Raw genomic sequence first — 26,388 nt, 5'->3', positions numbered from 1 at the left:
GTGGGCGGCACGGTGGTGTAGTGGTTAGCTCTGTTGCCTCACAGCAAGAAGGTCCGGGTTCGAGCCCCGTGGCCGGCGAGGGCCTTTCTGTGTGGAGTTTGCATGTTCTCCCCGTGTCCGTGTGGGTTTCCTCCGGGTGCTCCGGTTTCCCCCGCAGTCCAGAGACATGCAGGTTAGGTTAACTGGTGACTCTAAATTGAGCGTAGGTGTGAATGTGAGTGTGAATGGTTGTCTGTGTCTATGTGTCAGCCCTGTGATGACCTGGCGACTTGTCCAGGGTGTACCCTGCCTTTCGCCCGTAGTCAGCTGGGATAGGCTCCAGCTTGCCTGCGACCCTGTAGAACAGGATAAAGTGGCTAGAGAGAATGAGATGAGATAATAATAATAATTTTAAAGAAATGCTCATGTGCTGTGCATGGCTCTTCTGCCACTGGCTTTGAGTCAGCCAGTCAAGATGGAGTAGGGTTTTTATTATTTTGAAATTTTATTTTAGCTTGATCATAATATTAATTTTCTACAAAATACAATATATTTTTAACAGAATGTAAATTCACGTAGGGCGGCATGGTGGTGTAGTGGTTAGCGCTGTCGCCTCACAGCAAGAAGGTCCGGGTTCGAGCCCCGTGGCCGGCGAGGGCCTTTCTGTGCGGAGTTTGCATGTTCTCCCCGTGTCCGCGTGGGTTTCCTCGGGGTGCTCCGGTTTCCCCCACAGTCCAAAGACATGCAGGTTAGGTTAACTGGTGACTCTAAATTGAGCGTAGGTGTGAATGTGAGTGTGAATGGTTGTCTGTGTCTATGTGTCAGCCCTGTGATGACCTGGCGACTTGCCCAGGGTGTACCCCGCCTTTCGCCCGTAGTCAGCTGGGATAGGCTCCAGCCTGCCTGCGACCCTGTAGAACAGGATAAAGCGGTTAGAGATAATGAGATGAGATGAGATTTCACGTAAAAAAATCTCATATCCGTGAATAAAAGCCCTGTGCTTTGTATTATATTTTTTATTTTCTGTGAATCTGTATTCCATGACTTCATGATGCAACAAAGATGTACAAAGATGCCCGAGGAAAAATAGCACGTGCTCAGATAATCTCACATGTGAACAATTACCTGATTGGGCAGATGTTTTCCATGCCTGGAAAAAAAAAATCCCTCCGGAAGCAATCTCACTGATACGGATAAACCCAGGCCTGGGCTGTAGGGATCGTTATTGGTCTGGTGTGAGCACCAACCACATAAACTCCAGGGGACCCGTTTATTTATAGTTATTATTATAGTTGTAGTTATAGTTATCGGCATTGTAGGACCAGGCCTTAAGAGTGAAATTAACAGGATAGGAAGTTACAAGACTGAGGCATGTGGGTCCTGGGAGTTCTTCGATTTGATATGGGCTTCTTATACCACGGCATCATTGAATTCTTGATTCTGATTGGTCATCAGATGATTCATTTTCTTTAACAGCTCTGATAGTAGCTAGGTTTGAGCCATTGCAGTTTTGCGCAAAATAGAAGCGATATTTAAAAATTTCGACAAAAAAAGACCTCCTCGGCTCCATTGGAGTGCTGTGATCACGTGGTTTGAAACGGGTAAACAAACACCTACATGTCTCATGTGTTTGTATGGATTATCTGTATTCATGAACTACAAAGTCTGAGCTCAAAATCGTACGTTATTGTGCAAATTATGGCTGCAATAACAATTCAACTGATACCGTAGTAGTCTATCATTTCATTCTTTTCCGAGCGATAAAAGACTTCAGGAGGTAAGAAATTATTAAATTTACAATCATATTCGTATTGTTTGGTAGTTGCGTGTGCTGTAGCATTGAAACCTTCGTTTAGCACACTTTGAAAGATGATTTGCATGGACACGTCATTTTATTGAGTTTTTTTGCTAAATTGTATCACCGGTCGCACTAGTACAGCTATTAGCCACCGCCATTTTGGATTTGTGGTTACCCATGTCAGACCACGTGATCTTGAGTCCGAGGAGGTTTATTGTGAATGGTTTGTGTTTCCATTGAGTGATGTTATGCGAGTAAAGCTGGGTTTTCTCCTCTAGCTCTTAAATAGGTCTTAAAGAGCGCTCTTTTTTTTTCAGAAAGGTCACGTTTCCATCATGTGACTTAAATGTTAAAAATGGGTTTCAATTTCAATTTTGCAAAATATTACTTTATTGAATTGTTTGGGGAAAAAAGAACACCTCATGCAGGCATAAACTTTTTTGTGATATTTGAAGGTTTTTTTTTTGTAATTTTTTTTTGTAATTTTTTTGTAATTTTTTTGTAATGTTTCCATGACTCAGTTTTTTTAAATTCGCAATTTCCTATCGTGCAGATTAATGGAAACATGGCTATAAACACGTTCCTTTTAAAACATTTTATTTCCTGTAGTAACAGCTAATTCACAGGGGCATCTATGGCACATGTACCACATAATTAACTCCTAGTAATAATAAACAGATGATGTTCATATATTTGAGAAATTTGCATGGTTTGGCTTCTTAGTAACATGACAACCTACAGGTTTTTGTTCTTAAAAGAAAGAAAATGGAGAGGCTAGTAGACATTCACCAAATTCCTAATGTGATAATTCAACAATAATTATTTACCTGTATTTGTAAAAGTTGGAGTGAAATATAATAGCCTATTAACTATTAAAACTTCAAAACAAATCAGCCTACTACCTTCTACTACCTCAATTTGCTTCTCTTTTCTTTAGTCTGTATAAAGAGAGCTGTGATTTCTTGTTAAATCTACTCGTACAGTCAATTGCACAACAGCTCTTTCCCATTTTCGATCTGTATTTTGTGTGTTTTTGCAGCATTAGAGCAGTGTTACTTCCGCCTAGGGTGAAGCTACATGCAAGCCCTCTATTGTAGCCTGTTATTGCGCCCTCTGCTGTCAAAACAATGGAATTACAGCTAGGAAAAACTAAGCAATTACACAGTTTGATAATAATCACCATTCTTTTTTTATTTTATCAATTCAAACCGTCATATATTTGTATCATGAGTTATCATCACCCAATATATCATGACTTCCCTGGACTCTAGTAAGGAACAACTGTTTTTATTCTATCCATATTTGCTGGATATGAGCAATCGCACACTCTGATTGGCTACTGTACTACTAGGCTATCAACTCATATACCATGAGTAGAGAAAAACAAAATGGCAGAGCATGGTTGTTTTTGTAATCTTTATCTGTTTCTACAAGTAAGGTGAGAGAGAAACGGCATTTCGATTCTCCTATGTGTCTTGGATATATAGTGAATTGACAATAAAAAAATCTTTGAATCTTTGGAATCTTTAAATGTTTCTGAATCAACTGAGGACAAAATAAAAACTCTTCTCAAAAACAAACCCCCCCCAAAATAAAAAAAAAAAGCAACAAAATATGGAATAAGACAGGGGTGGGCAATTATTTTTTCCATGGGGCCACATGAGAAACAGAAAATTTTGTGGAGGGCCGGACCAAAAGGCTGAACTAAATTCTGCGTAATATTAATTGTATTTCTTTATATAAAGCAGTAAATAACATTGTTTTTACAAGCTGCTAAGACTGGTAAGAGTATGGAAAAAACGAGGTTGCCTTACAAAAAATGTCATTTATTCAATCAAATTTCCCAAAACAATGGTTAACAAAACGTGAACGCTTGTACCATTTTTTTTCAGTCACATTCACCCCAAAACACAATAAAGACATCACAATATTGTCTTTCTACTCCAAATATCAAACAAGATACATCATATTATAATAATGATGCCGTGTCGATTCGGTGTAGGTATCAGATCTACAGATCGGCTCGGGCTCTGGCGCTTGCTGGTGACGTCACGCTATGTGATTGGCTGGACCGTTTGAAGGATGACGTACAAGTTTGTGGTTGGTCTGGACAAATTACGGAAGTAGTTATCGCGGGATTAGGTTTCGTGGGATTTCATGTCATGTTCATGTCGCGCGCATTGCGTTTTTGTTGAACACAAATTCAAAATAAAAGCAATGCACATTCAGTCATTGCATGAGGTAAAATTAGAAAATACGTTTATTTTGTAATTTCTAATTAACCTTACGCGGGCCGGTCAGAATGAACTAAAGGGCCGGATGCGGCCCGCGGGCCGTAAAATGCCCAGGTCTGGAATAAGAGTATTTCATGGCGAGAATGGGTTTTTTTCTTCAAGAATTATTATCATTATCGCATTTTTTTCACAAATTGCTCCTGTCGTTTCGTCGGTTTGTTTACATTCAAAGCGGAAATGATTTTGTCGGATGTTTTGTATAAAGTTTTTATTTATCGAATTTGCAAAAAATAAAAAAATTAAAATGCTCTGTTTCTCAAAATCCAGTGAATGTGGATAGAATAAAACAGTTATTCCACTCAATCTTGTCTCGGTGCTACGCGCCTCATCAGCTATCAGCTCATGTACGACTCGATTTCGTGGAATAACTGTTAAATAGCTGTTATAACATAAGCGATAACAGGAACTACCTTGATTTACAGATGTTCCCCAATAGTAAATATAATTATAGATTTAAATATTGAAATATCTATTTAAATAAAAATAGCAAATGCATGTCATGCTATTCTGTAATTTATTTAAACGTTTAACTGTTGGTACATTACTGTGGGTTGAGCTGTACCACTCATGCCCCTTTTCCACCAAAGCAGTTCCAGGGCTGGTTCAGGGCCAGTGCTTAGTTTGGAACCGGGTTTTCTGTTTCCACTGACAAAGAACTGGCTCTGGGGCCAGAAAAAACAGTTCCAGGCTAGCACCAACTCTCTGCTGGGCCAGAGGAAAGAACCGCTTACGGCAGCGGGGGGCGGAGTTGTTAAGACCAACAACAATAACAAGACCGCAAAAGATCGCCATTTTTAAGCGACGAGAAGCAGCAGCTGTACAAACGCGAAGTCATCCATTATTATTATTGTTGTTGTTGCTGCTGCTGCTTCTTCCGTGTTGTTTTTGCTTCGATATTCGCGCCAAGGTTTATGCAAACGTAGCGACGTAACTGACGTATACAATGACGTAACTGACGTATACAGTGACGTAATGACGTGTCTTCCCTTAGCACCGTGAGCTATGGAAAAGCAAACTGGTTCTCAACTGGCTCGCAAGTTGAACGAGTTGTGAACCAGCCCTGGAACTGATTTGGTGGAAAAGGGGTATCAGTGAATTAGCTGTTATTAAATATAGAAATGATAAAGTATTACAACAAGCGCACTGATATAAACCTTGCAGCTGGAAATTGTGTCTGAACTTCTGACCAATCAGGATTCAGCAGCACTGTGGTATAATCAGTATTGATACTAATTTAGTGGAATGTTCGGTCACAGTCGAGTGAAGTCCCACGGTTAAGCAGCATAAATGATTGTTCATGCTGTGCAGCTAAATGTTCCTCCACCCAAAACAATATTTACACAGATAAATTGCATAATACACTTGGACCTTGATCCCAATATAAGTGTATATAAGTGACGGATGGGTTTTTATGAGAGGTTTACGACAGCTTTATGAAGCGTGTTTCAAGCGCATGCACTTTTGTTGTGTGTCTCTGGTAGTGTTTGAGAAAATAACCTCGTCTTGTCAGAGGAGAGGAATGGAAGTGAAACATTCACACTCCGGTTCACACAGGAATGTTTTCTTCTCACCGTTCAGCTCTGAGAGGACATTTTGTGCAGCTTGGGATTCTTCCTCACTGAACTGTGTCATAAACAACCTCATCTCATCTCATTATCTCTAGCCGCTTTATCCTGTTCTACAGGGTCGCAGGCAAGCTGGAGCCTATCCCAGCTGACTACGGGCGAAAGGCGGGGTACACCCTGGACAAGTCGCCAGGTCATCACAGGGCTGACACATAGACACAGACAACCATTCACACTCACATTCACACCTACGGTCAATTTAGAGTCACCAGTTAACCTAACCTGCATGTCTTTGGACTGTGGAGGAAACCGGAGCACCCGGAAGAAACCCACGCGGACACGGGGAGAACATGCAAACTCCACACAGAAAGGCCCTCGCCGGCCACGGGGCTCGAACCCAGACCTTCTTGCTGTGAGGCGACAGCGCTAACCACTACACCACCATGCCGCCCTCAGAAACAACCATAAAATGTTATTTCTCTTGCTAACTTTGTCTCACTTTGACCAGAGACATGCACCCTTATCAAACCGTTCTCAATAATAATGAAAATCTCCAAAATAGTTTAATTCTCTCTGTCTGTTTGTCTTTCTGCCATATCAGATAAGTCAAGATTTATTCAAAACATCAAAGTTATGATTCTTGTTCTGGTTCTTGAGTACGGCTCCTAATTTGGCCCATGACATATTCACCCCCCCCCCACCTGTATGTGTGCTATTTCAGTGGCATGGCCCTGCCTCCTGCTCGCTCGGAGCCCTCCTCTTTCCCTTTCCCCTCCTCCTTCTTTTCTTTTCTCCCAGCGCCTGGGACGTGTTGTCTCTCTGACAGCAAGAAAAGTTTGCACGGACACACTGAGTCAGACACAGCCACACAACACACACACTTCCTGAGACAGCAAACATGGGGCAGTTCTTCAGCTGGTTACGAGGCACGAGTGATTCTTCACCCCTGGAAGATATTACCGTGGAGCAACAGGTCACTCTTACTGGATATAATGTTTATGAGGTCTGAGTAAGGAGGGCAGTGCATGGTGGGCATGTGTGTGGGTGTGTAGGTGTGTGTGTGTATGTGCGAGATCTCTGGGAAGTGCAGTATACAGCGCACGTGTGTGTGTGTGTGTGTGTGTCTTTGTGTTTGGTTGGTTGAAGTGAAAAGCAGACTTTTCTTATATGTATTAATCTTGGCATTGTTTCATTCCTTGTTATGCTTTTACACAAGATAAAAAAGGGCAGGGTGAAAGGGAGAGAGTTCTGGATCTGAGCCAAGTCCTGACGAGGAGGAGTAATGGAATGTGACAAGAGCGCTGGGAAATTTTTCCAGATTTGTGCATAAAGACTTGTGCAGTGTCATGTCAAACCGCAAGGATTTAACTCCTGTAATTTATGTGCCGGGCTTGTTTACAGAAAGGTGGCATTCTGCTGAGTTTACATTCTTAATGCTTCCAGAAATGTGAAAAAGTGGTGTATGGAGGAAAAAAAGTGAGAGTGGTTTTGGTTTATGGGATTCGAACAATAACCTTCTTGTCTATTTGGAAGTGCTGTGATTTTTTTTTTTTTGGACTTGTAATGGGATCTTAATCTGAATATGATTTCTGCCTTGCAGTGCTTCTCTTTAATATGTTCTATCCTTATTTTATATTATTTTTTACATCTATTTCTATTTGATTTCATTGTTTTACTTTTACTTAGCTCTGGTGTAGTTATGTGTATTTTTTTTTAAATTCTAATCTTTTTATACGGTATATATTTTTATTGTGCGACAAAGACAAGGCATGACTCTTTTGGTGTCTGACACCATTTTAGAGCAAAAATATTAATAAATAATATGAATGAATAAAAATATAAATAAATATTAATATAACAAAGAAATACATATTAAATAATTTAATTCCACTGTTTACCGTCAGTCATTAAAAGAAAAATAAAGTGCCACAGTGTCATATTTATAACCTGTATAACAGTTCTAACACAAAAGTGTTTTTAAAAAAATGTAAATTAATAAAGACATTAATAAAAAAATAATAATAAAAGCAATGTCCATGAGGCTTTTTTTAAAAAGAAAGTTATATATATATATCTCAAGTAACATAGATGTTTAATTTCCATATTCTTTATTAATTAAAAATGCCTCGATCTATTAATATTCATGAGCAAATTGCAAATGCCCTCCATATCCCACCACCCCAACATCACTCATCTCCCCATTACTTTATTAAATAGTTGACGACTCTGAAAAATATTTTTTGTTTTTTGTTTTTTTTTGTTTCAGAGTCGTCAACTATTTAATAAAGTAATAGGGGAGTTAAGTGATGTTGGGATGGTGGGATATGGAGGGCATTTGCAATTTGCTCATGAATATTAATAGATCGAGGCATTTTGTCTCAGTGAAAAAAAGAAAGATTAAAAAGGCAAGTAATAATAAAGTGCAAAATTAATCATTATTTTAAATTAATTAAAGGCCTAATTTCAGTCCTCATTACAATTTCGAACATCTTAAACATTAAAAAAAAAATTCAGAATAGAAAAAAAATGAAATTAATAAATTAATAAACAAATCCGTTAGTAAATAAGTACAGCAATACATGTGACACTTTTAATCACGTGACATATTTATTGAATGTTTTGTTTCAAGTCACGTACTGTATGTGTTGCAGGGAAAAATGAAAACGGAAATGAATACACATCTGCTTTGTATTTTACTTCATTTTCAGAAGCAATATTCTGGGGCTTAGGTTTAGTGATAGCCTTTGATCTGATTTTATTATTTTATTTTATGCCAGGTTATGAAAATGTTTTGAAAATGGTTTTAGTTATTAATTTTTTTTAAACTGATCTACAGCTGCACACACATGGTTATGTTCGAGTCCCTTATCACCAAGAGGCTTGCTGGACCTGTAACTCCTCGGACACGCAGAATATGACGCATGTTCGATCTCTTTATTGATTTTTTCCTCAGTTTTGCTTCTCCAGCCTGCGACTCTTTAGTATGTGTGTGTTGAGGTGTGCTCACAATCCTGAACCTGAACACCACAATGCACTCTGAAATCTATTATCAGGCACTGCTGTCAACAAAACAACCCAACAGGCAGTGTTATATTTGCACCAGCCCTGTGAATTTAGGTGTGAATCAGAAGCAGGGCTGGGCGCCATGACCTTTGTCTCCTGCATGAACAGAGTTGATGTGACTTGCTCTCTGCTATTCTTCTAATCTCAAAAACACCAGCTCAAATGAAGTGACAGTGATTAGCCCCACCTAGAAGTTAACACTGCTTGAGAGAGTTTAAATAATACAGTGAACACTGAACACACGCATCATTTCTGGGATGGTCATTTCGACATGAGCATAAGGGAAGGTTATTAAAGCAGGTAACAGACCTTGAGATCCTTACAACAACCTGAATGTCCAGTAATATGATTAAAGACTAGATCAGGGGATGTGTTTGGAGTTTGGTTCCTGATTATATCATCTGTGTAACTGGTAGAGCAGGGGGTCCCCAAACAACCTCAAATTATGTTTAATAGTTTTTCCATGAGGGCGGCACGATGGTGTAGTGGTTAGTGCTGTCGCCTCACAGCAAGAAGGTCCGGGTTCGAGCCCCGTGGCCGGCGAGGGCTTTTCTGTGTGGAGTTTGCATGTTCTCCCCGTGTCCGCGTGGGTTTCCTCCGGGTGCTCCGGTTTCCCCCACAGTCCAAAGACATGCAGGTTAGGTTAACTGGTGACTCTAAATTGACCGTAGGTGGGAATGTGAGTGTGAATGGTTGTCTGTGTCTATGTGTCAGCCCTGTGATGACCTGGCGACTTGTCCAGGGTGTACCCCGCCTTTTGCCCATAGTCAGCTGGGATAGGCTCCAGCTTGCCTGCGACCCTGTAGAAGGATAAAGCGGCTACAGATAATGAGATGAGATGAGTTATTCCACGAAATTGAGTCGTACATGAGCTGATAGCCGACAAGGCGCGTAGCACCGAGTCGGCTCTAAGCCATGCACGACGAGACTGAGTGGAATAACTGTTTTATTCTGTCCACAGTCACTGGATTTTGAGAAACAGAGCATTTTTAGTTTTATTTTTTGCAAATTCGATAAATAAAAATTTTACACGAAACATCCGACAAAATCATTTCCACTTAGAATGTAAACAAACCGGCAAAATGACAGGAGCAATTTGTGAAAAATGCTATAATAATAATAATAATTCTTGAAAAATGAAAAAAAGATACGCTCTTACCATGACATACTTTTATTCCATATTTTGTTGCTTTTTTGTATTTTTGGGGGTCTTCTTCTTTTTCTTCTTTTGTTTTTTTTTTTTGTCGGTTGGCAAACTAACTTAAAGGTGCATTACTGCCACTGACTGGGCTAGAGTGTGGAACAGGAGATATGGTGTGTGTGTGGAGGACTATATTATTTTAGCTTTTTCTGTTTTTTTTAATACTTGATAATTTTGAGGGTTTTGTTTTCGAGTAGAGTTTTTATTTCATCCTCAGTTGGTTCAGCAACATGCTCTGCCATTTTGTTTTTCTCTACTCATGGTATATGAGCTGATATGATATCCTAGTAGTAGAATAGCCAATCAGAGTGCACGATTGCTCATATCCAGTGACTGTGGATAGAATAATATGAATTATATTAGGAATGGAATGTTTCACCCAATTCATGATTCGATTAAATTCACAATATTGGGTTCACGATTTGATTTTCCCATGATGTATTTAAAATAAATAAATAAATAAATAAATAAAATACATTTTATTACCAAAAATGTGTTTTCCTATACTTCATCAACTTAAATATTCCTTTTGTTAAATTTTATTTAAACATTTTGTTTCATAACCAACAATAATTATTTACCCACCTTTGTAAAGGTTGGAGTAAAATATAATAGCCTATTAACTAAACTGTTCCTTTTAATAAAAATGAAAAAGTTAATCGCAAATACCTGTTTTCTTAATAAACATTTATGAACATTTGTACTCCCTTCATCTGCTTCTCTTTTCTTTAGATATCAGCAGTCTGGAAAAAAGAGAGCTCTGATTTCTTCTTAAATCTGTTTGTACAGTCAATCGCACAACAACTCTTTCCCAGTTTAGATCTGTATTTTGTGTTTTCATGGCATTAGAGCTGTGTTACTTCCGCCTATGGTGAAGTCACGCACAATCCCTCTATAGATGACTTGCAACCACGTGATCAAAATGTGCTACGTCATGAGCGTCTGCCATGATGGTGGATATACAAAGCAACTAGGATGGCAGCCGCTGAGAGCGTGTCTGTAAACAATGCTGAATTTTCTCAGTATTACGACGGTTTGAACGGTTGAGCAAAGGTTTGACAAAGAGAAGATAGCTATGTGTGGATTTTAACCCATATTATTTAAAAAAGTCACACTTTTCTGAAGATAAGACACTTCTATCGATCATCGAGTACCCAGATATCACATTCTATCTGATTCGGCTGCCGAAGAATCAAGTCCGACCTTGGATGAAACATAGCCCGTTTTCTGTGTGGGTGCCCAGTCTGGATTGCTTCTATCATATAATTTTGCTGGCACTTCTAGAAGCGAAATGGTACTACATGTGTTAAAATTATAACAACGACAGAGTGAACCACGACAAGAAAGAATGCTCATTTTATAGCAAAATTCGAGCAACACGAAATAAAATTCTTCCATGATATTATTGAGAAAGCTTTTGAATCTCACCGAGATAAAATGATTACTGCAAACACAAGCTGTTTTGGTTTTAGCCTCTGTTAGATCAGCCCTGCCGATGTTGTTCAGCCGTGCTCGTCTCCTCTCCTCACTGTACTAAGCCTCAGAGTTTCCTCGCCCTCTTTCCGAATCACAGACAGAATTCTAAAAAATCGGAACGCGCCCCAGTCACGAGTACTGTCGTGACCACAACTGTATACAGCACAAAGATATGGCAGAGCTAAAAGAATGCTTAAAGCAGTGGAAAAACAAAGAGAGTTGCACACGCATGATTATGTTTTGTCTGGAATGTCGCTTGACCCCGCATTTGTATATCCACCAACATGGCCGACATCCAGGTTTCTACGTATTTTGCCTTGATGTCACTTGCAAGTTAAGGATTGTAGCCTGTTTTTGCCCCCTCTGCTATCTAAACAATGTAATTACAGCTAGAAACAACTAATTTTTACCTAATTATGCAGCCTGATAATAACCGTGGATCATTTTTTTATCTCATCGATTCATCTCATCTCATCTCATCTCATTATCTCTAGCCACTTTATCCTGTTCTACAGGGTCGCAGGCAAGCTGGAGCCTATCCCAGCTGACTACGGGAGAAAGGCGGGGTACACCCTGGACAAGTCGCCAGGTCATCACAGGGCTGACACATAGACACAGACAACCATTCACACTCACATTCACACCTACGTTCAATTTAGAGTCACCAGTTAACCTAACCTGCATGTCTTTGGACTGTGGGGGAAACCGGAGCACCCGGAGGAAACCCACGCGGACACGGGGAGAACATGCAAACTCCGCACAGAAAGGCCCTCACCGGCCACGGGGCTCGAACCCGGACCTTCTTGCTGTGAGGCGACAGTGCTAACCACTTCACCACTGTGCCGCCCTCATCGATTCAAATCATCATAAATTATCATCGCACGATATAACACTACATGCCTACAGGCTAATAAGGAACGACTGTTTATAGCTGTTATAATATAAGTGATAACAGGAACTAACTTTGATTTATAAACGTTCCACAGCAGTAAATATAATTATAGACTGACAAATGCATGTCATGTTGTTCTGTAATTTACAAAAATATTTTACTGATGGCACATTTCTGTGAAACAAGAGGTACCACTCAGTGAATTAGGAACATTTCTACTACTTCCCTTTTCTTTAGCTTTCAGCAGTCTGTAAAAAGAGAGCTCTGATTTCTTGTTAAATCTATTGTACAGCCAATCACACAACAGCTCTTTCCCAGTTTAGATGTGGGGTTTTTTTTGTGTGTGTGTTTTCGCAGAGCTGTGTTAGCGTCATGGACATGCGATATCACAAATACATTTAATTATGCATGTAATGCAGTGGGCGGCACGGTGGTGTAGTGGTTAGCGCTGTCGCCTCACAGCAAGAAGGTCCTGGGTTCGAGCCCCGGGGTCGGCGAGGGCCTTTCTGTGTGGAGTTTGCATGTTCTCCCCGTGTCCGCGTGGGTTTCCTCCGGGTGCTCCAGTTTCCCCCACAGTCCAAAGACATGCAGGTTAGGTTAACTGGTGACTCTAAATTGACCGTAGGTGTGAATGTGAGTGTGAATGGTTGTCTGTGTCTATGTGTCGGCCCTGTGATGACCTGGCGATTTGTCCAGGGTGTACCCCGCCTTTCGCCCATAGTCAGCTGGGATAGGCTCCAGCTTGCCTGCGACCCTGTAGAAGGATAAAGCGGCTAGAGATAATGAGATGAGATGAGATGAGATGTAATGCAGTTGCACTGTTTGAACACTCGAGGTTGTATGCAATGCATATAGATAAAGTATATAGAGAGCACACTGGTCATGTGAGCATGTTCTTTCATGGACAGCCTGAGAGATTCCTATTACCAAGACAGGATTTATCTGCACTTGTGAAGTGACCGTTAGCCCGATCCTTCCGGATTGCAATGACCAACATGCATTATATGTGATATGTTCACATGACCATGTTATAACTGTTAAAAAAAGCTCCTGAGTAGCTTTTATTAGCATGTTAGTCACGGACAAAAATGTACATTATTTTGTATTTTCTTATTATTATCTTCTTCTTCTGGTTGCTCCCGTTAGGGGTTGCCACAGCAGATCATCATAAACCGCATATTTTGATTTAGTGTAGGTTTTACATCAGATGCCCTTCCTGATGCAACCCTCCCCAGTCTATTTATTCTTGGGACTGGCACCAAGTATGCACTGGCTTGTGCAACCCCAGTGGCTGGGTATATGTTTACCACTGTGTTGCATCACCTGTACTTTTAAGAACGCTCTGTAAATGTTTGGAAACTGAGGAGACCAATTGCTGTCATTTTGAAAGAGAACTGGGGAAGCCATGGCTTAAAGGTTAGAGAAGTGGCTTTGGGACCAAAAGGTCACCAGTTTGAGTCCCTTGACCAGCAGGAATGACACTTGAAGTGAAGTGCCCTTGAGCAAGGCTCCCAACTGCTCCCATAGGGTTTCCATGATTTGCGAATTATCGCATTCTGTTTTTATTTACACAGCGTCCCGACTTTTTTTGGAACTGGGGTTGTACAAATTTGCCAGCACTGTTCTCTAAGGTCTGTGATTCGATCCTGAGCTTGGGTTACTTCCTGTATGGAATTTTGCATGTTCTCATTTTTTCCAGGTTCCAGCCACTGTCCAAAAACCATCCTGGTGAACTGGGTACTTTAAATTACCCCTAGGTGTTTATATGTGAAAAGTGCTCTGTGATAAACTGACATTCCATCCAAGGTGTATTTCTATCTCGCACCCATTGTTCCAGGGATTTGTTTCAGATCTGCCCTGACCCTGAGCAGGATAAAGCACTTGCTGAAGATGAAAGACTGACTGAGTCACAAAAATTTGCGTTCATATAACATGTTGCCACATGAGTTTGTTGAACTCTGAATACTACTGAACACTGACATTTACTTGCTTGTGCTCAAAAAACACTGCACTACTGATTTGCACAAACAGACAAACTACACTATCAGAAATAAGGGTACGGTAGGAGTCCATTTCCATCCCCCAAGGTACAATCTACACTAATGTACCCCCTATGGCTCATTATTGGACCTCAAGGTAACCATGTGGGCCAAAAAGGTACATCAATGTTCCCAAGCAGGATATAAATAAGTACCATAGAAGGTACTGCGGGCGGCACGGTGGTGTAGTGGTTAGCACTGTCGCCTCACAGCAAGAAGGTCCGGGTTCGAGCCCCGTGGCCGGCGAGGGCCTTTCTGTGCGGAGTTTGCATGTTCTCCCCGTGTCCGCGTGGGTTTCCTCCGGGTGCTCCGGTTTCCCCCACAGTCCAAAGACATGCAGGTTAGGTTAACTGGTGACTCTAAATTGACCGTAGGTGTGAATGTGAGTGTGAATGGTTGTCTGTGTCTATGTGTCAGCCCTGTGATGACCTGGCGACTTGTCCAGGGTGTACCCTGCCTTTCGCCCGTAGTCAGCTGGGATAGGCTCCAGCTTGCCTGCGACCCTGTAGAAGGATAAAGCGGCTAGAGATAATGAGATGAGATGAGGAGGGCGGCACGGTGGTGTAGTGGTTAGCACTGTCGCCTCACAGCAAGAAGGTCCGGGTTCGAGCCCCGTGGCCGGCGAGGGCCTTTCTGTGCGGAGTTTGCATGTTCTCCCCGTGTCCGCGTGGGTTTCCTCCGGGTGCTCCGGTTTCCCCCACAGTCCAAAGACATGCAGGTTAGGTTAACTGGTGACTCTAAATTGACTGTAGGTGTGAGTGTGAATGGTTGTCTGTGTCTATGTGTCAGCCCTGTGATGACCTGGCGACTTGTCCAGGGTGTACCCCGCCTTTCACCCGTAGTCAGCTGGGATAGGCTCCAGCTTGCCTACAACCCTGTAGAAGGATAAAGCGGCTACAGATAATGAGATGAAATGAGAAGGTACTGCCCCAGTGACAAGCCATTATACCCCTAAAGGTACAATAATGTGCTTTATTTTCTGACAGTGTAACATTAACGGAATATGAAACTCAAAGTTCAATATGATTTGCCTTTAAAAAAAAAGCAAATGTTTCATCATAGTTTGATATTATTGATCTGTTTGTGTTCTCTAGCCTCGGTTTCCGCCTGAGCAAAGCTATCAGATTCTCAGCCCAGTGTCTCTTAGCTCATGTCTAAGCACTGAACAAAAACAAACACATTCCTTGGCTCTGTCTGAGAATAAACTGTTCGCATCCAGTGATTTAATTAGCTTGGGAACTTGTCCAAAACATGTTCAAGATCTGTCTAACTCTACTACTCAAATTATATTTCTTGTTTTAAAAAGATTTTGATTTAAATGGTTATCCCTTATCAAAAAGAAGTATACTTCAAGTTCATTTTATTAAGCATATTTAAGTGAAGTTAAAGTATTCCTTAAGTATACTTTTGTATACCAAGTATACCGATGGCGGCACGGTGGTGTAGTGGTTAGCGCTGTCGCTTCACAGCAAGAAGGTTCTGGGTTCGAGCCCAGTAGGCCTTTCTGTGCGGAGTTTGCATGTTCTCCCCGTGTCCGCGTGGGTTTCCTCCGGGTGCTCCGGTTTCCCCCACAGTCCAAAGACATGCAGGTTAGGTTAACTGGTGGCTCTAAATTGACCGTAGGTGTGAATGTGAGTGTGAATGGCTGTCTGTGTCTATGTGTCAGCCCTGTGATGACCTGGCGACTTGTCCAGGGTGTACCCCGCCTTTCGCCCGTAGTCAGCTGGGATAGGCTCCAGCTTGTCTGTGACCCTGTAGAACAGGATAAAGCGGCTACAGATAATGAGATGAGATGAGATGAGTTTGCAAAAAATAAAAATGCTCTGTTTCTCAAAATCCAGTGAATGTGGATAGAATAAAACAGTTATTCCACTCAATCTCATCGGACATGGATTATAGGCAACTCGGTGCTACGCTCCTCATTGACTATCAGCTCATGTACGACTCGATTTCGTGGAATAACTGTTAAATATATCTATCTGCTCCAGTCCAGTCACATTGGATACTTCAGAATCGAGTAACTGCAGGTGCTATTTGTGACCAGTTACAGGGCCTGAAAATATCTGTTTGCATTCACATGCACAGAGCCATTTATTTTATTGCACATGGGGTTAATATATGACCTCTGATGGTGGTATGTTTGGCTGGAAATGTGGACTCGCACTGTGTCACCACTGGCTGCTGGACAGAGATGAGAATTCACAACAGGTCCCTCGTGATATATATATATATATATATATATATATATATATATATATATATATATATATATATATAGTGCTTTGCAAAAGTATTCATCCCCCTTGGTGTTTGTCCTGTTTTGTTGCATTACAAATTGGAATTAAATTGGATTTTTGGAGGGTTAGCACCATTTGATTTACACAACATGCCTACCACTTTAAAGGTGCACATTGTTGTTTTATTGTGACACAAACATTAATTAAGATGAAAAAACAGAAATCTGGAGTGTGCATAAGTATTCACCCCTTTCATATGAAATCCTTAAATAAGAACCGGTCCAACCAATTCACTTCATAAGGCACATAATTATTTGATTAAGATCCACCTGTGTGCAAAGTGTCACATGATGTCTGTATAAGTCAACCTGTTCTGGAAGGACCCTGACTCTGCTACACTACTAAGCAAGCAACATGAGAACCAAGGAGCCTCCAAACAGGTCAGAGACAACGTTGTGGAGAAGTATAGATCAGTGTTGGGTTATAAAAAATATCCCAAACTTTGAATATCCCAGGGAGCACCATTAAATCCATTATAGCAAAATGGAAAGAATATGGCACCACTACAAACCTGACAAGAGAAGGCCGCCCACCAAAACTCACAGACCAAGCAAGGAGGGCATTAATCAGAGATGCAACAAAGACACCAAAGATAACACTGAAGGAGCTGAAAAGATCCACAGCGGAGATAGGAGGATCTGTTCATAGGGCCACTTTAAGCCGTACACTCCACAGAGCAGGGCTTTATGGAAGAGTGGCCAGAAAAAAGTCATTGCTTAAAAAAAATCACATTTGGAGTTTGCCCAACAGCATGTGGCAGACTCCCCAAACACACAGAAGAAGATTCTCTGGTCAAATGAAACAAAAATTGAACTTTTTGGCTATCGTGGGAAATGCCATGTGTGGTGCAAACCCAACACCCTGAGAACACCATCCCTACAGTGAAGCATGGTGGTGGCAGCATCATGCTGTGGGGATGTCTTTCATCTGCAGGGACAGGAAAGCTGGTCAGGGCTGAAGGAAAGATGGATGGCACTAAATACAGGGCAATTCTGGAGGAAAACCTGCTTGAGTCAGGCAGCGGTTTGAGACTGGGATGAAGGTTCACGTTCCAGCAGGGCAATGACCCTAAACATATTGCTAAAGCCACACTGGAGTGGTTTAAAGGGAAACATTTAAATGTTTTGGAATGGCCTAGTCAAAGCCCAGACCTCAATCCAATTGAGAATCTGTGGCATCACTTGAAGATTGCTGTACACCAAAGCAACTCATCTAACTTGAAGGAGTTGGAGCAATTTTGCCTTGAGGAATGGGCAAAAATCCCAGTGGCTAGATGTGCTAAGCTAATAGAGACATACCCCAAGAGTCTTGCAGCTGTAATTATAGCAAAAAGTGGCTCTATAAAGTATTGACTTTTTTGTTGGGGGGGGGTGAATATCTATCCACACTCCAGATTTCTGTTTTTTCATCTTAATTATTGTTTGTGTCACAATAAAAAACAATGCACACCTTTAATCAAATGGTGTTAACCCTCCAAAAATCCATTTTAATTCCAGCTTGTAATGAAACAAAACAGGACAAACACCAAGGGGGATGGATACTTTTGCAAGGCACTGTATTTATGTGCAAAATTGCAAAATCAGCACACTCAGTTATCAGGCAAACCAAATCACTTTATCACAGTATTCCTCTGTAGGAAGTTGCCATAACTTTGTCAATACTGTACTGGAAGCATGTGTGCAAACAGCTAGGTGTTAGGCAACAGATTACATATACCGTACTGCAAATCTTATCTCATCTCATTATCTCTAGCTGCTTTATCCTGTTCTACAGGGTTGCAGGCAAGCTGGAGCCAGTATGGCCGGAAAACCATACTGGGTGCCCGTGATCTTCGGGCACTTAGACGGCACTGCATCACATACAGGCATGCTTCTGTATTGGAAATCACAAAATGGGCTCAGGAATATTTCCAGAGAACATTATCTGTGAACACAATTCACCGTGCCATCCGCCGTTGCCAGCTAAAACTCTATAGTTCAAAGAAGAAGCCGTATCTAAACATGATCCAGAAGCGCAGACGTCTTCTCTGGGCCAAGGCTCATTTAAAATGGACTGTGGCAAAGTGGAAAACTGTTCTGTGGTCAGACGAATCAAAATTTGAAGTTCTTTATGGAAATCAGGGACGCCATGTCATTCGGACTAAAGAGGAGAAGGACGACCCAAGTTGTTATCAGCGCTCAGTTCAGAAGCCTGCATCTCTGATGGTATGGGGTTGCATTAGTGCGTGTGGCATGGGCAGCTCACACATCTGGAAAGACACCATCAATGCTGAAAGGTATATCCAGGTTCTTGAGCAACATATGCTCCCATCCAGACGACGTCTCTTTCAGGGAAGACCTTGCATTTTCCAACATGACAATGCCAAACCACATACTGCATCAATTACAGCATCATGGCTGCGTAGAAGAAGGGTCCGGGTACTGAACTGGCCAGCCTGCAGTCCAGATCTTTCACCTATAGAAAACATTTGGCGCATCATAAAACGGAAGATACGACAAAAAAGACCTAAGACAGTTGAGCAACTAGAATCCTACATTAGACAAGAATGGGTTAACATTCCTATCCCTAAACTTGAGCAACTTGTCTCCTCAGTCCCCAGATGTTTACAGACTGTTGTAAAGAGAAAAGGGGATGTCTCACAGTGGTAAACATGGCCTTGTCCCAACTTTTTTTAGATGTGTTGTTGTCATGAAATTTAAAATCACCTAATTTTTATCTTTAAATGATACATTTTCTCAGTTTAAACATTTGATATGTCATCTATGTTTTATTCTGTATAAAATATGGAATTTTGAAACTTCCACATCATTGCATTCCGTTTTTATTTACAATTTGTACTTTGTCCCAACTTTTTTGGAATCAGGGTTGTATATCTTTGTTGCTCTCTTTATTCCAAATGTAATTCATCAGCCAAAATCAGAATTTGCTTCTTAGGTTTGCACTGTGGCTACGAGCCTTAGATTACTAACAAGTACGAAAGCTAATAACCTCAAGCTTAGCATCATTACACACTGAGAACAATGTTGCAGTAGATTCTTGCACTGAGCTCTATATAAAATCTGGAGAGCTCATAACCTACTCCCTGCTGCAGAGACGAGTGAAGCCATCTGGCTGCCAAATTACCACTCCCATCGCGTGTATTTGGCTTATGTGTTAAACCGTGATATCTGATCAAATTTGCCCCAAGAAAAGTATCTACTGACTTTTTTTCCCCTTTCATTACCTCCTCTTATTTTCTCAACTTTACTCACATTCTTTAGATATCTTTAGAGCGCTCCTCTTCACTGTTATTGTTTTTATTTTTTTCCTTTTCCAGTTCAGTCTCTGATAATTTTTTTTTTTGAATGGCTCATTTTTACTGCTATAATTATTTTTACAGAGATTATTTCAGTTTTTCTCTTATACAGTGTACCTTTCTCTTTCATATATTTCTTCTTCCTTATATACAGGGTTAGTCAAAATTATGTTAACACTTAAATGGTAGAAACCATTTATTCACAAAACGTACATCATATGTGCAAGATGATTTACAGGATGGTCTCAACCTGTTCACCATCATGTTCAACACACAAAAACCAGCGAGCATATACGGTGTATATATATATATATATATATATATATATATATATATATATATATATATATATATATATATATATATATGCTTCTCCAAGCTTCAGGAAGTATTCCTAAACCCATCTGTGAGTATTCGCTGCTTCGTTTGCCAACAAGAACATCGCCACCAAATTTCAATGCATGCACTGAAATTTTTTCGTGATGTTTTTGGCCACTCACGAGGCAGAGACACACCAAAAAACAACTTGCAAATCTCAGAGAACATTTGTCATGCATCGCACGATTAGTGGCGATGCTACCAATTTTTCATCGCCAAGAATTCGCAAACCCAGCGCCTAAGGAATCATACTTCCTACATACTGATATCTCATTTGTCTGATATCTGACGAGAGCTGATGTGCACCAGAAAAAAGAAAGCAAGCATTTTCTTTTCACTTCTATTAAATCCATGCTGAAGTCATCATCCTATTTCTGAATGCTTTAAAACTCTGTAAATATATAGAAATATAGCCTATAATCATGCATTGAGTTGTATAAGTTATCACATAAAGCTTAATAATGGTGTTGGTGTCTTCCATATTAGGTTAGTTTGGAAGGCTCTGAGGTGAGTCTGTGGCATTTGGATGCATTCCAGTTGGCTCTAATAATAAGCCGACGTATTATGGTGCAGGTCCTGGTTAGGAAGTGTGTACATTTCATTTTGGGAAGGCAACAATCGAGATGGAACTCACCAATGAAATTCATTTTTAGCTTTCCCACTGACTCTTTTGCACTAGTTTGGATTTACAACTATAATTAGTACTGTTTTGTATTCATCTTCCCTGTATGTCAGATACAAAAATATTGCATTTTTATGCAGTAGGAATTACAGCCATTTTCTACATAGTTCCTTCATTTTCACAGGCTCAAAAGTAATCGGACAAACTAACATACTGTAATGGAAGCATCATTTTTAACGAGACAGTCAGTGGTGGCGTAGCTCACTCCGGCCCTGTCTAGTCCGGAAGGAACGATCTAAAGTGGGCCACCTTGCGCAATAAATGTTGCAAGCTATATACACTATATACAAGCTATATATAGACGCTATAGACACCCTACCTATTTGCCAGAAAGAATCCAAAATGGCGAGGAATTGACCGAGAAGAAGCGATTTTTGTTGAACTGCTCATTAAGGCTTAATTAGTTCATAACTTCATTAATAATTTTAATTAAGAAAATCTGGGTAGAAGTCATATGCACCCTAGATACCCCAACCTTCATGCCAGAAAGAATCAAACTCGGTGAAGAACTGAAGGAGAAGAAGCGATTTGTGTGGAAACTGCTCGTTAGGGATTGATTAATTACTCCATATCTTCATTATTAATTGCAATTATGCAAATTTGGGTAGAAGCCACATGCACCCCAGGGAGACCTACCTTCCTGCCAAAAAGAATAAAAATCGGTGAAGAATTGAGAGAGAAGAAGCGATTTTCATGAAATGTGGATGACACCGGCCGGATGACACCGGCCGGATGACGGACAACACATGATGGCATAAGCTCATCACTTGTTGGCCAGATGAGCTAATAATTGGATGCAAGATCCTTTGCAGTCAATGACCGCCTGAAGTCTGGAACCCGTGGACATCACCAAATGCTGAGTTTCCTCCTTTGAGAGGCTTTGCCTTCAGTTGCTGCTTGTTTGTGGATCTTTCTGCCTTCGGTTTTGTCTTCACTGAGTGAAATGCATGCTCAGTTGGGTCGACTAACTCGGCCAATTATGCACATTCCATTTCTCTGCCTTAATAAGCTCTTGGGTTGCTATCATGGTATGTTTTGAGTCTGTTCGGTGAAGCACCATCCCATTAGTTTTGCAGCAATTGACTGAATCTGAGCAGAAAGTATAGCTCTATACCGGTACATAGCAGCAGTCACATCATCAATAAACACTAGTGACCCTGTTCCAGGGCTGCACGGTGTTGTAGTGGTTAGCACTGTCGCTTCACAGCAAGAAGGTTCTGAGTTTGAGCCGAGTGGCCGACAGGGGCCCTTCTGTGTGGAGTTTGCATGTTCTCCCCGTGTCTGCGTGGGTTTCCTCTGGGTGCTCCAGTTTCCCCCACAGTCCAAAGACATGCAGGTTAGGCTAATTGGTGACTCTAAATTGACCGTAGGTGTGGATGGTTGTTTGTCTCTATGTGTCAGCCATGCAATGATCTGGCAACTTATCCAGGGTGTACCCCACCTCTCGCCCATAGTCAGCTGGGATAGGCTCCAGCTTGCCCATGACCCTCCACAGGATAAGCGGTTATGGATAATTGATGGATGGATGGACCCTGTTCCATTGGCAGCCATACATGCCCATGTTTTCCATACTCTTCTCTTTCCATCATTCTCATACAAGTTCATCTTGTCTATGTAAAAAAGGCTGTAATTCTTAAACAGTTAATCTGATATCTTTTGTTAAATGCCTTAAATTAAAGCTTGAACGTCTACACCTCAATTAAATGTTGCTTGCTTCATTTCAACCCCATTATGGTGGTCTACAGAGGCCAAATTACACAAATTGTGTCACTGTGTAAATACTTATAGACCTGACTGTACTCTGCTAATTGCTAATGCTTATCTATCTATCTATCTATCTATCTATCTATCTATCTATCTATCTATCTATCTATCTATCTATCTATCTATACTACAAAAGGAAGGCTGTCTGTCTCTGTCTGTTCACCTAAGCAAATTGACATAGCTGGATGCACAAACTCCATACTTTGCACATGGATTGGTGACAGCCCAGAGGGGCCCAAGACAACATTTTCGATTTTCCAAAATATGGGACTAGTGCTAATCCAATATACTATTAATTTCCCATAGGCTAATGCTCATGCTAACACACTGCATGCAGCCTTGGCAGGGAATCACCTCCCTGACTCATCTGAGAGTTTTGATTGTACGGGACCTCGCAATCAGCGCTCCTCACTGGAAACTTCTGCTAGGGCTGAGTCTACGTCTCCTCAGTGACAGGCAGTAACTACTACATCTCCTCTCTCCCACGGACAATAACTGCTATCCATCCATCCATTATCTGTACCCGCTTATCCTGTTCTACAGGGTCGCAAGCAAGCTGGAGCCTATCCCAGCTGACTATGGGCGAGAGGCGGGTTACACTCTGGACAAGTTGCCAGGATATCGCAGGGGCAATAACTGCTAGTTAAGCATAATTGAAGCATCTTGGAAATCTTACTCTGTGTGGCAGATAAGGCGCTTGTTGATTTCATCTTAATTAACCAGCATGCTTTTAGTGGGCAGCATGTTGGTGCAGTGGTTAGCACTTTTGCCTCATAGCAAGAAGGTTCTGGGTTCAAGCCCAGTGGCTGATGGGGGCCTTTCTGTACAGAGTTTGCATATTCTCCCCGTGTCTCCGTGGGTTTCCTCTGGGTGCTCCAGTTTCCCCCACAGTTCAAATACATGCAGTTAGGTTAACTGGCTACTCTAAATTGTCCACAGGTGTGACTGGTTGTTTTCTAAGTCCAGAAATGGGAGGGTTGTGGTAGGAAGGGCATCTGGCATAAAACTATACTCCAATTAATATGAAACGTGGATCAATAGGGTCCACATGGACCCTGACCTGGCAACAGTGCTGGACAAGGGAGAAGATGATGATAACCAGCATGCTTTTGTTATTCCCTTTTGTCAGTTCATGCCTGAACAAGTTATATGTATCTGAATCATATGAGTTCTGTGCTTCCTGTTACATCATCACTGATTCAGCGCTGCATCATTCCGTTTCTGTCAAGACATTTTTTTTTTTTTAAAGCTATGCAAGCTAGACACCAGTGGCATACCAGAACATGTCAGTGAGTAGATTGGTGACATCAAATTTCTCCTTGGTGTATTAGAAGTTAGAAGATATGTATGGATGGACTTGGACTTGTGTCCCATTCAGGGTGTATTCCCTCCTCAGTGGTGTTCCACAACCCTGACCAGAAAATTTTTTTAAATTGCATAATGAGCTCCTGGGTGGCATAGTGGTTGGCACTGTTGCATCACAACAATAAGGTTCTGGGTTTGAGCCCAGTGGCCGACTGGAACCTTTCTGTGTAGAGTTTGCATGCTCTTCCTGGGTTTCCTCTGGGTGCTCTGGTTTCCCCCAAAGACACGTGGTTAGGTTAACTCATCTCATCTCATCTCATTATCTGTAGCCGCTTTATCCTGTTCTACAGGGTCACAGGCAAGCTGGAGCCTATCCCAGCTGACTACGGGCGAAAGGCGGGGTACACCCTGGACAAGTCGCCAGGTCATCACAGGGCTGACACATAGACACAGACAACCATTCACACTCACATTCACACCTACGGTCAATTTAGAGTCACCAGTTAACCTAACCTGCATGTCTTTGGGCTGTGGGGGAAACCGGAGCACCCGGAGGAAACCCACGCGGACACGGGGAGAACATGCAAACTCCGCACAGAAAGGCCCTCGCCGGCCACGGGGCTCGAACCCGGACCTTCTTGCTGTGAACGGTTGAGAGGAGAAAACCTCTATGACAGGAAACCACTACTGTAACGTTCCCTGGAAACTCTGATGGACGTCAGAGTCGGACCTGCCATCAGGCAGAACACTGAAAAAGAAGAAGAAGAAGCATGAGCTCCTGCATGTTTTCCAGTCACACACCAGGTGGCGGTGTTGTCACAGGAAATGGATGGTGTTTGCATGCTTTGGTGTCAGAAAGCTGTGAGTTAAAGAACTCTTTCATGTTGAACGCAGCCTTGAGTTCCTTTTGTATAAATCCTGGCACACTTTCATCAACCTTGTTTTGGCTTGTTTTCCAAAGTGCTGAGAGTTGAATTATGAACATCTCTGAGTGCCTCTCCTGTCTTGTTTTTCTTAATGAGCTTCCTTCAAGCTTGTAGTGCATACTGTTTGTTTTTCCTTGCGTGATCTCTCTCTCTCTCTTTTTCTCTCTGTGTGTTTCTGGGTGGAGTTGTGAGGCAGGGCCTTGCTGCCACTTTTGTGATCCTAGCTCGGATTCCAGACCAGTGACTGTTGGAGTCACACCCAACTGAGCAGACCTCAAGACAACGCCTGTGGCTTTGTTAGAGCAAAATCTTCACCTTCTTACATAATTCCATATGTCCCTTTCTTATCACTCATTCTTTAAACCTCTGCTCTTCATCCATTACTAGCATATTGAAACAATCTGTTTATTTTTCTTGGCTTCCTGTCAGAGAGGGCCATTATGCCCACCTCTTGACATGAAAGAGCCAATGAGAGAGCTTTCTAGCTCAGTGTCATTGCTGAAGAAGGAGAGCCTTCATAGGAGGAGTTCTGGACTTCATTTTTTTTTCTATTTGGTGGGGCGTGTTTCTGTGTTTTCGTGTGTGTATGTATATGTGTGAGGTATATACTTTCAGCTGTCACACTATACAAGATTTCTTGATTCTTTGGAGATTGTGAGGACACGCAGAAAGGGCGTCTTTCTAAACGTAGGAGCCAGATGGTACGTATTTACAGCACCCTATGTTCGTTCTGTGGTTTCCTGCCTTCGAACCTGATCTCTCCGTGCCTGAAAAGCTGCCAACATGGACTGCAGTTCATGGAAAATGTGATGGGTGCAATTTCGAACTTTTGCCATGGTTTGTCCGTGCTTGTTTATCATAGATTTGAGCAGGGGGAATAAGAGGCAGTTGAAAACCTGATTTTCTTTCTGTACACTTTGTATAATGGAAGCTATTGAATGTTGGACCATAAAAGTTACTGGTTATCTGTTCCAGGGTGGTTTCCTGTACTAGTGTGTACTGTGAACATTAACTCCGTGTATCCCAAACCAGTCTTTAAACCTTACAGAATTTTCGAAGCAGGCCTTGGATTGCTTCTTGTTTCCGTTCTTGATAAAACAATTTTTTTTTTTGCTTTGGGTTTTCTGGCTGTCAATCAGACGTCATTCCTGAACGCTAATCAAAGATCATGTTTTGAGAAATGTGGCCGCAAACATGCATCAACCTTGTATTTTGAAGACGATCTGGAGCCTGTAGCTCAAGCTGGAATTTTAGCTCCAGTACTAATGGCATTCACCTGGTCTGATGTGTTTAATGCTTTAAATAGCGTCTCGACTATTGAGCAATCTGGAACACAAGTAAACTCTGGAGGGTTTAATGTTCTCCAAGTCCCCAGTTTAGCCATATTAATTGGTTGGGGAATTGTAAGATGACATAACAGGTAGAGGTTGGTGA

The 26,388-nt window shown here is 41.5% G+C and overlaps 1 protein-coding gene across 15 annotated transcripts in view; it reads left to right on the top strand.

Moving 5' to 3' along the window:
• cast (calpastatin) overlaps positions 1-26,388 on the top strand; it is a 145,090-nt gene that overhangs the window by 27,199 nt on the left and 91,503 nt on the right. For 5 of the 15 annotated variants that reach the window (XM_060935473.1, XM_060935471.1, XM_060935469.1 and 2 more), the window contains exon 1: positions 6,449-6,639. The exons of 4 other annotated variants lie outside the window; for them this stretch is intronic. In XM_060935473.1, coding sequence (XP_060791456.1) covers positions 6,535-6,639 — 105 coding nt within the window. In that variant the 5' untranslated portion in view covers positions 6,449-6,534. Of the gene's footprint in view, positions 1-6,448; positions 6,640-25,505; positions 25,656-26,388 lie in introns of those variants that run through there. 6 more of the 15 variants (XM_060935478.1, XM_060935465.1, XM_060935464.1 and 3 more) reach the window with 5 other exon arrangements.

The sequence above is a fragment of the Neoarius graeffei genome, chromosome 12 (assembly GCF_027579695.1).
Source record: "Neoarius graeffei isolate fNeoGra1 chromosome 12, fNeoGra1.pri, whole genome shotgun sequence".
In the NCBI taxonomy this organism is placed as follows: domain Eukaryota; kingdom Metazoa; phylum Chordata; class Actinopteri; order Siluriformes; family Ariidae; genus Neoarius; species Neoarius graeffei.
The sequence above is the reverse complement of the archived record's forward strand: the minus strand, read 5'-3'. Positions and strand labels throughout refer to the sequence as shown.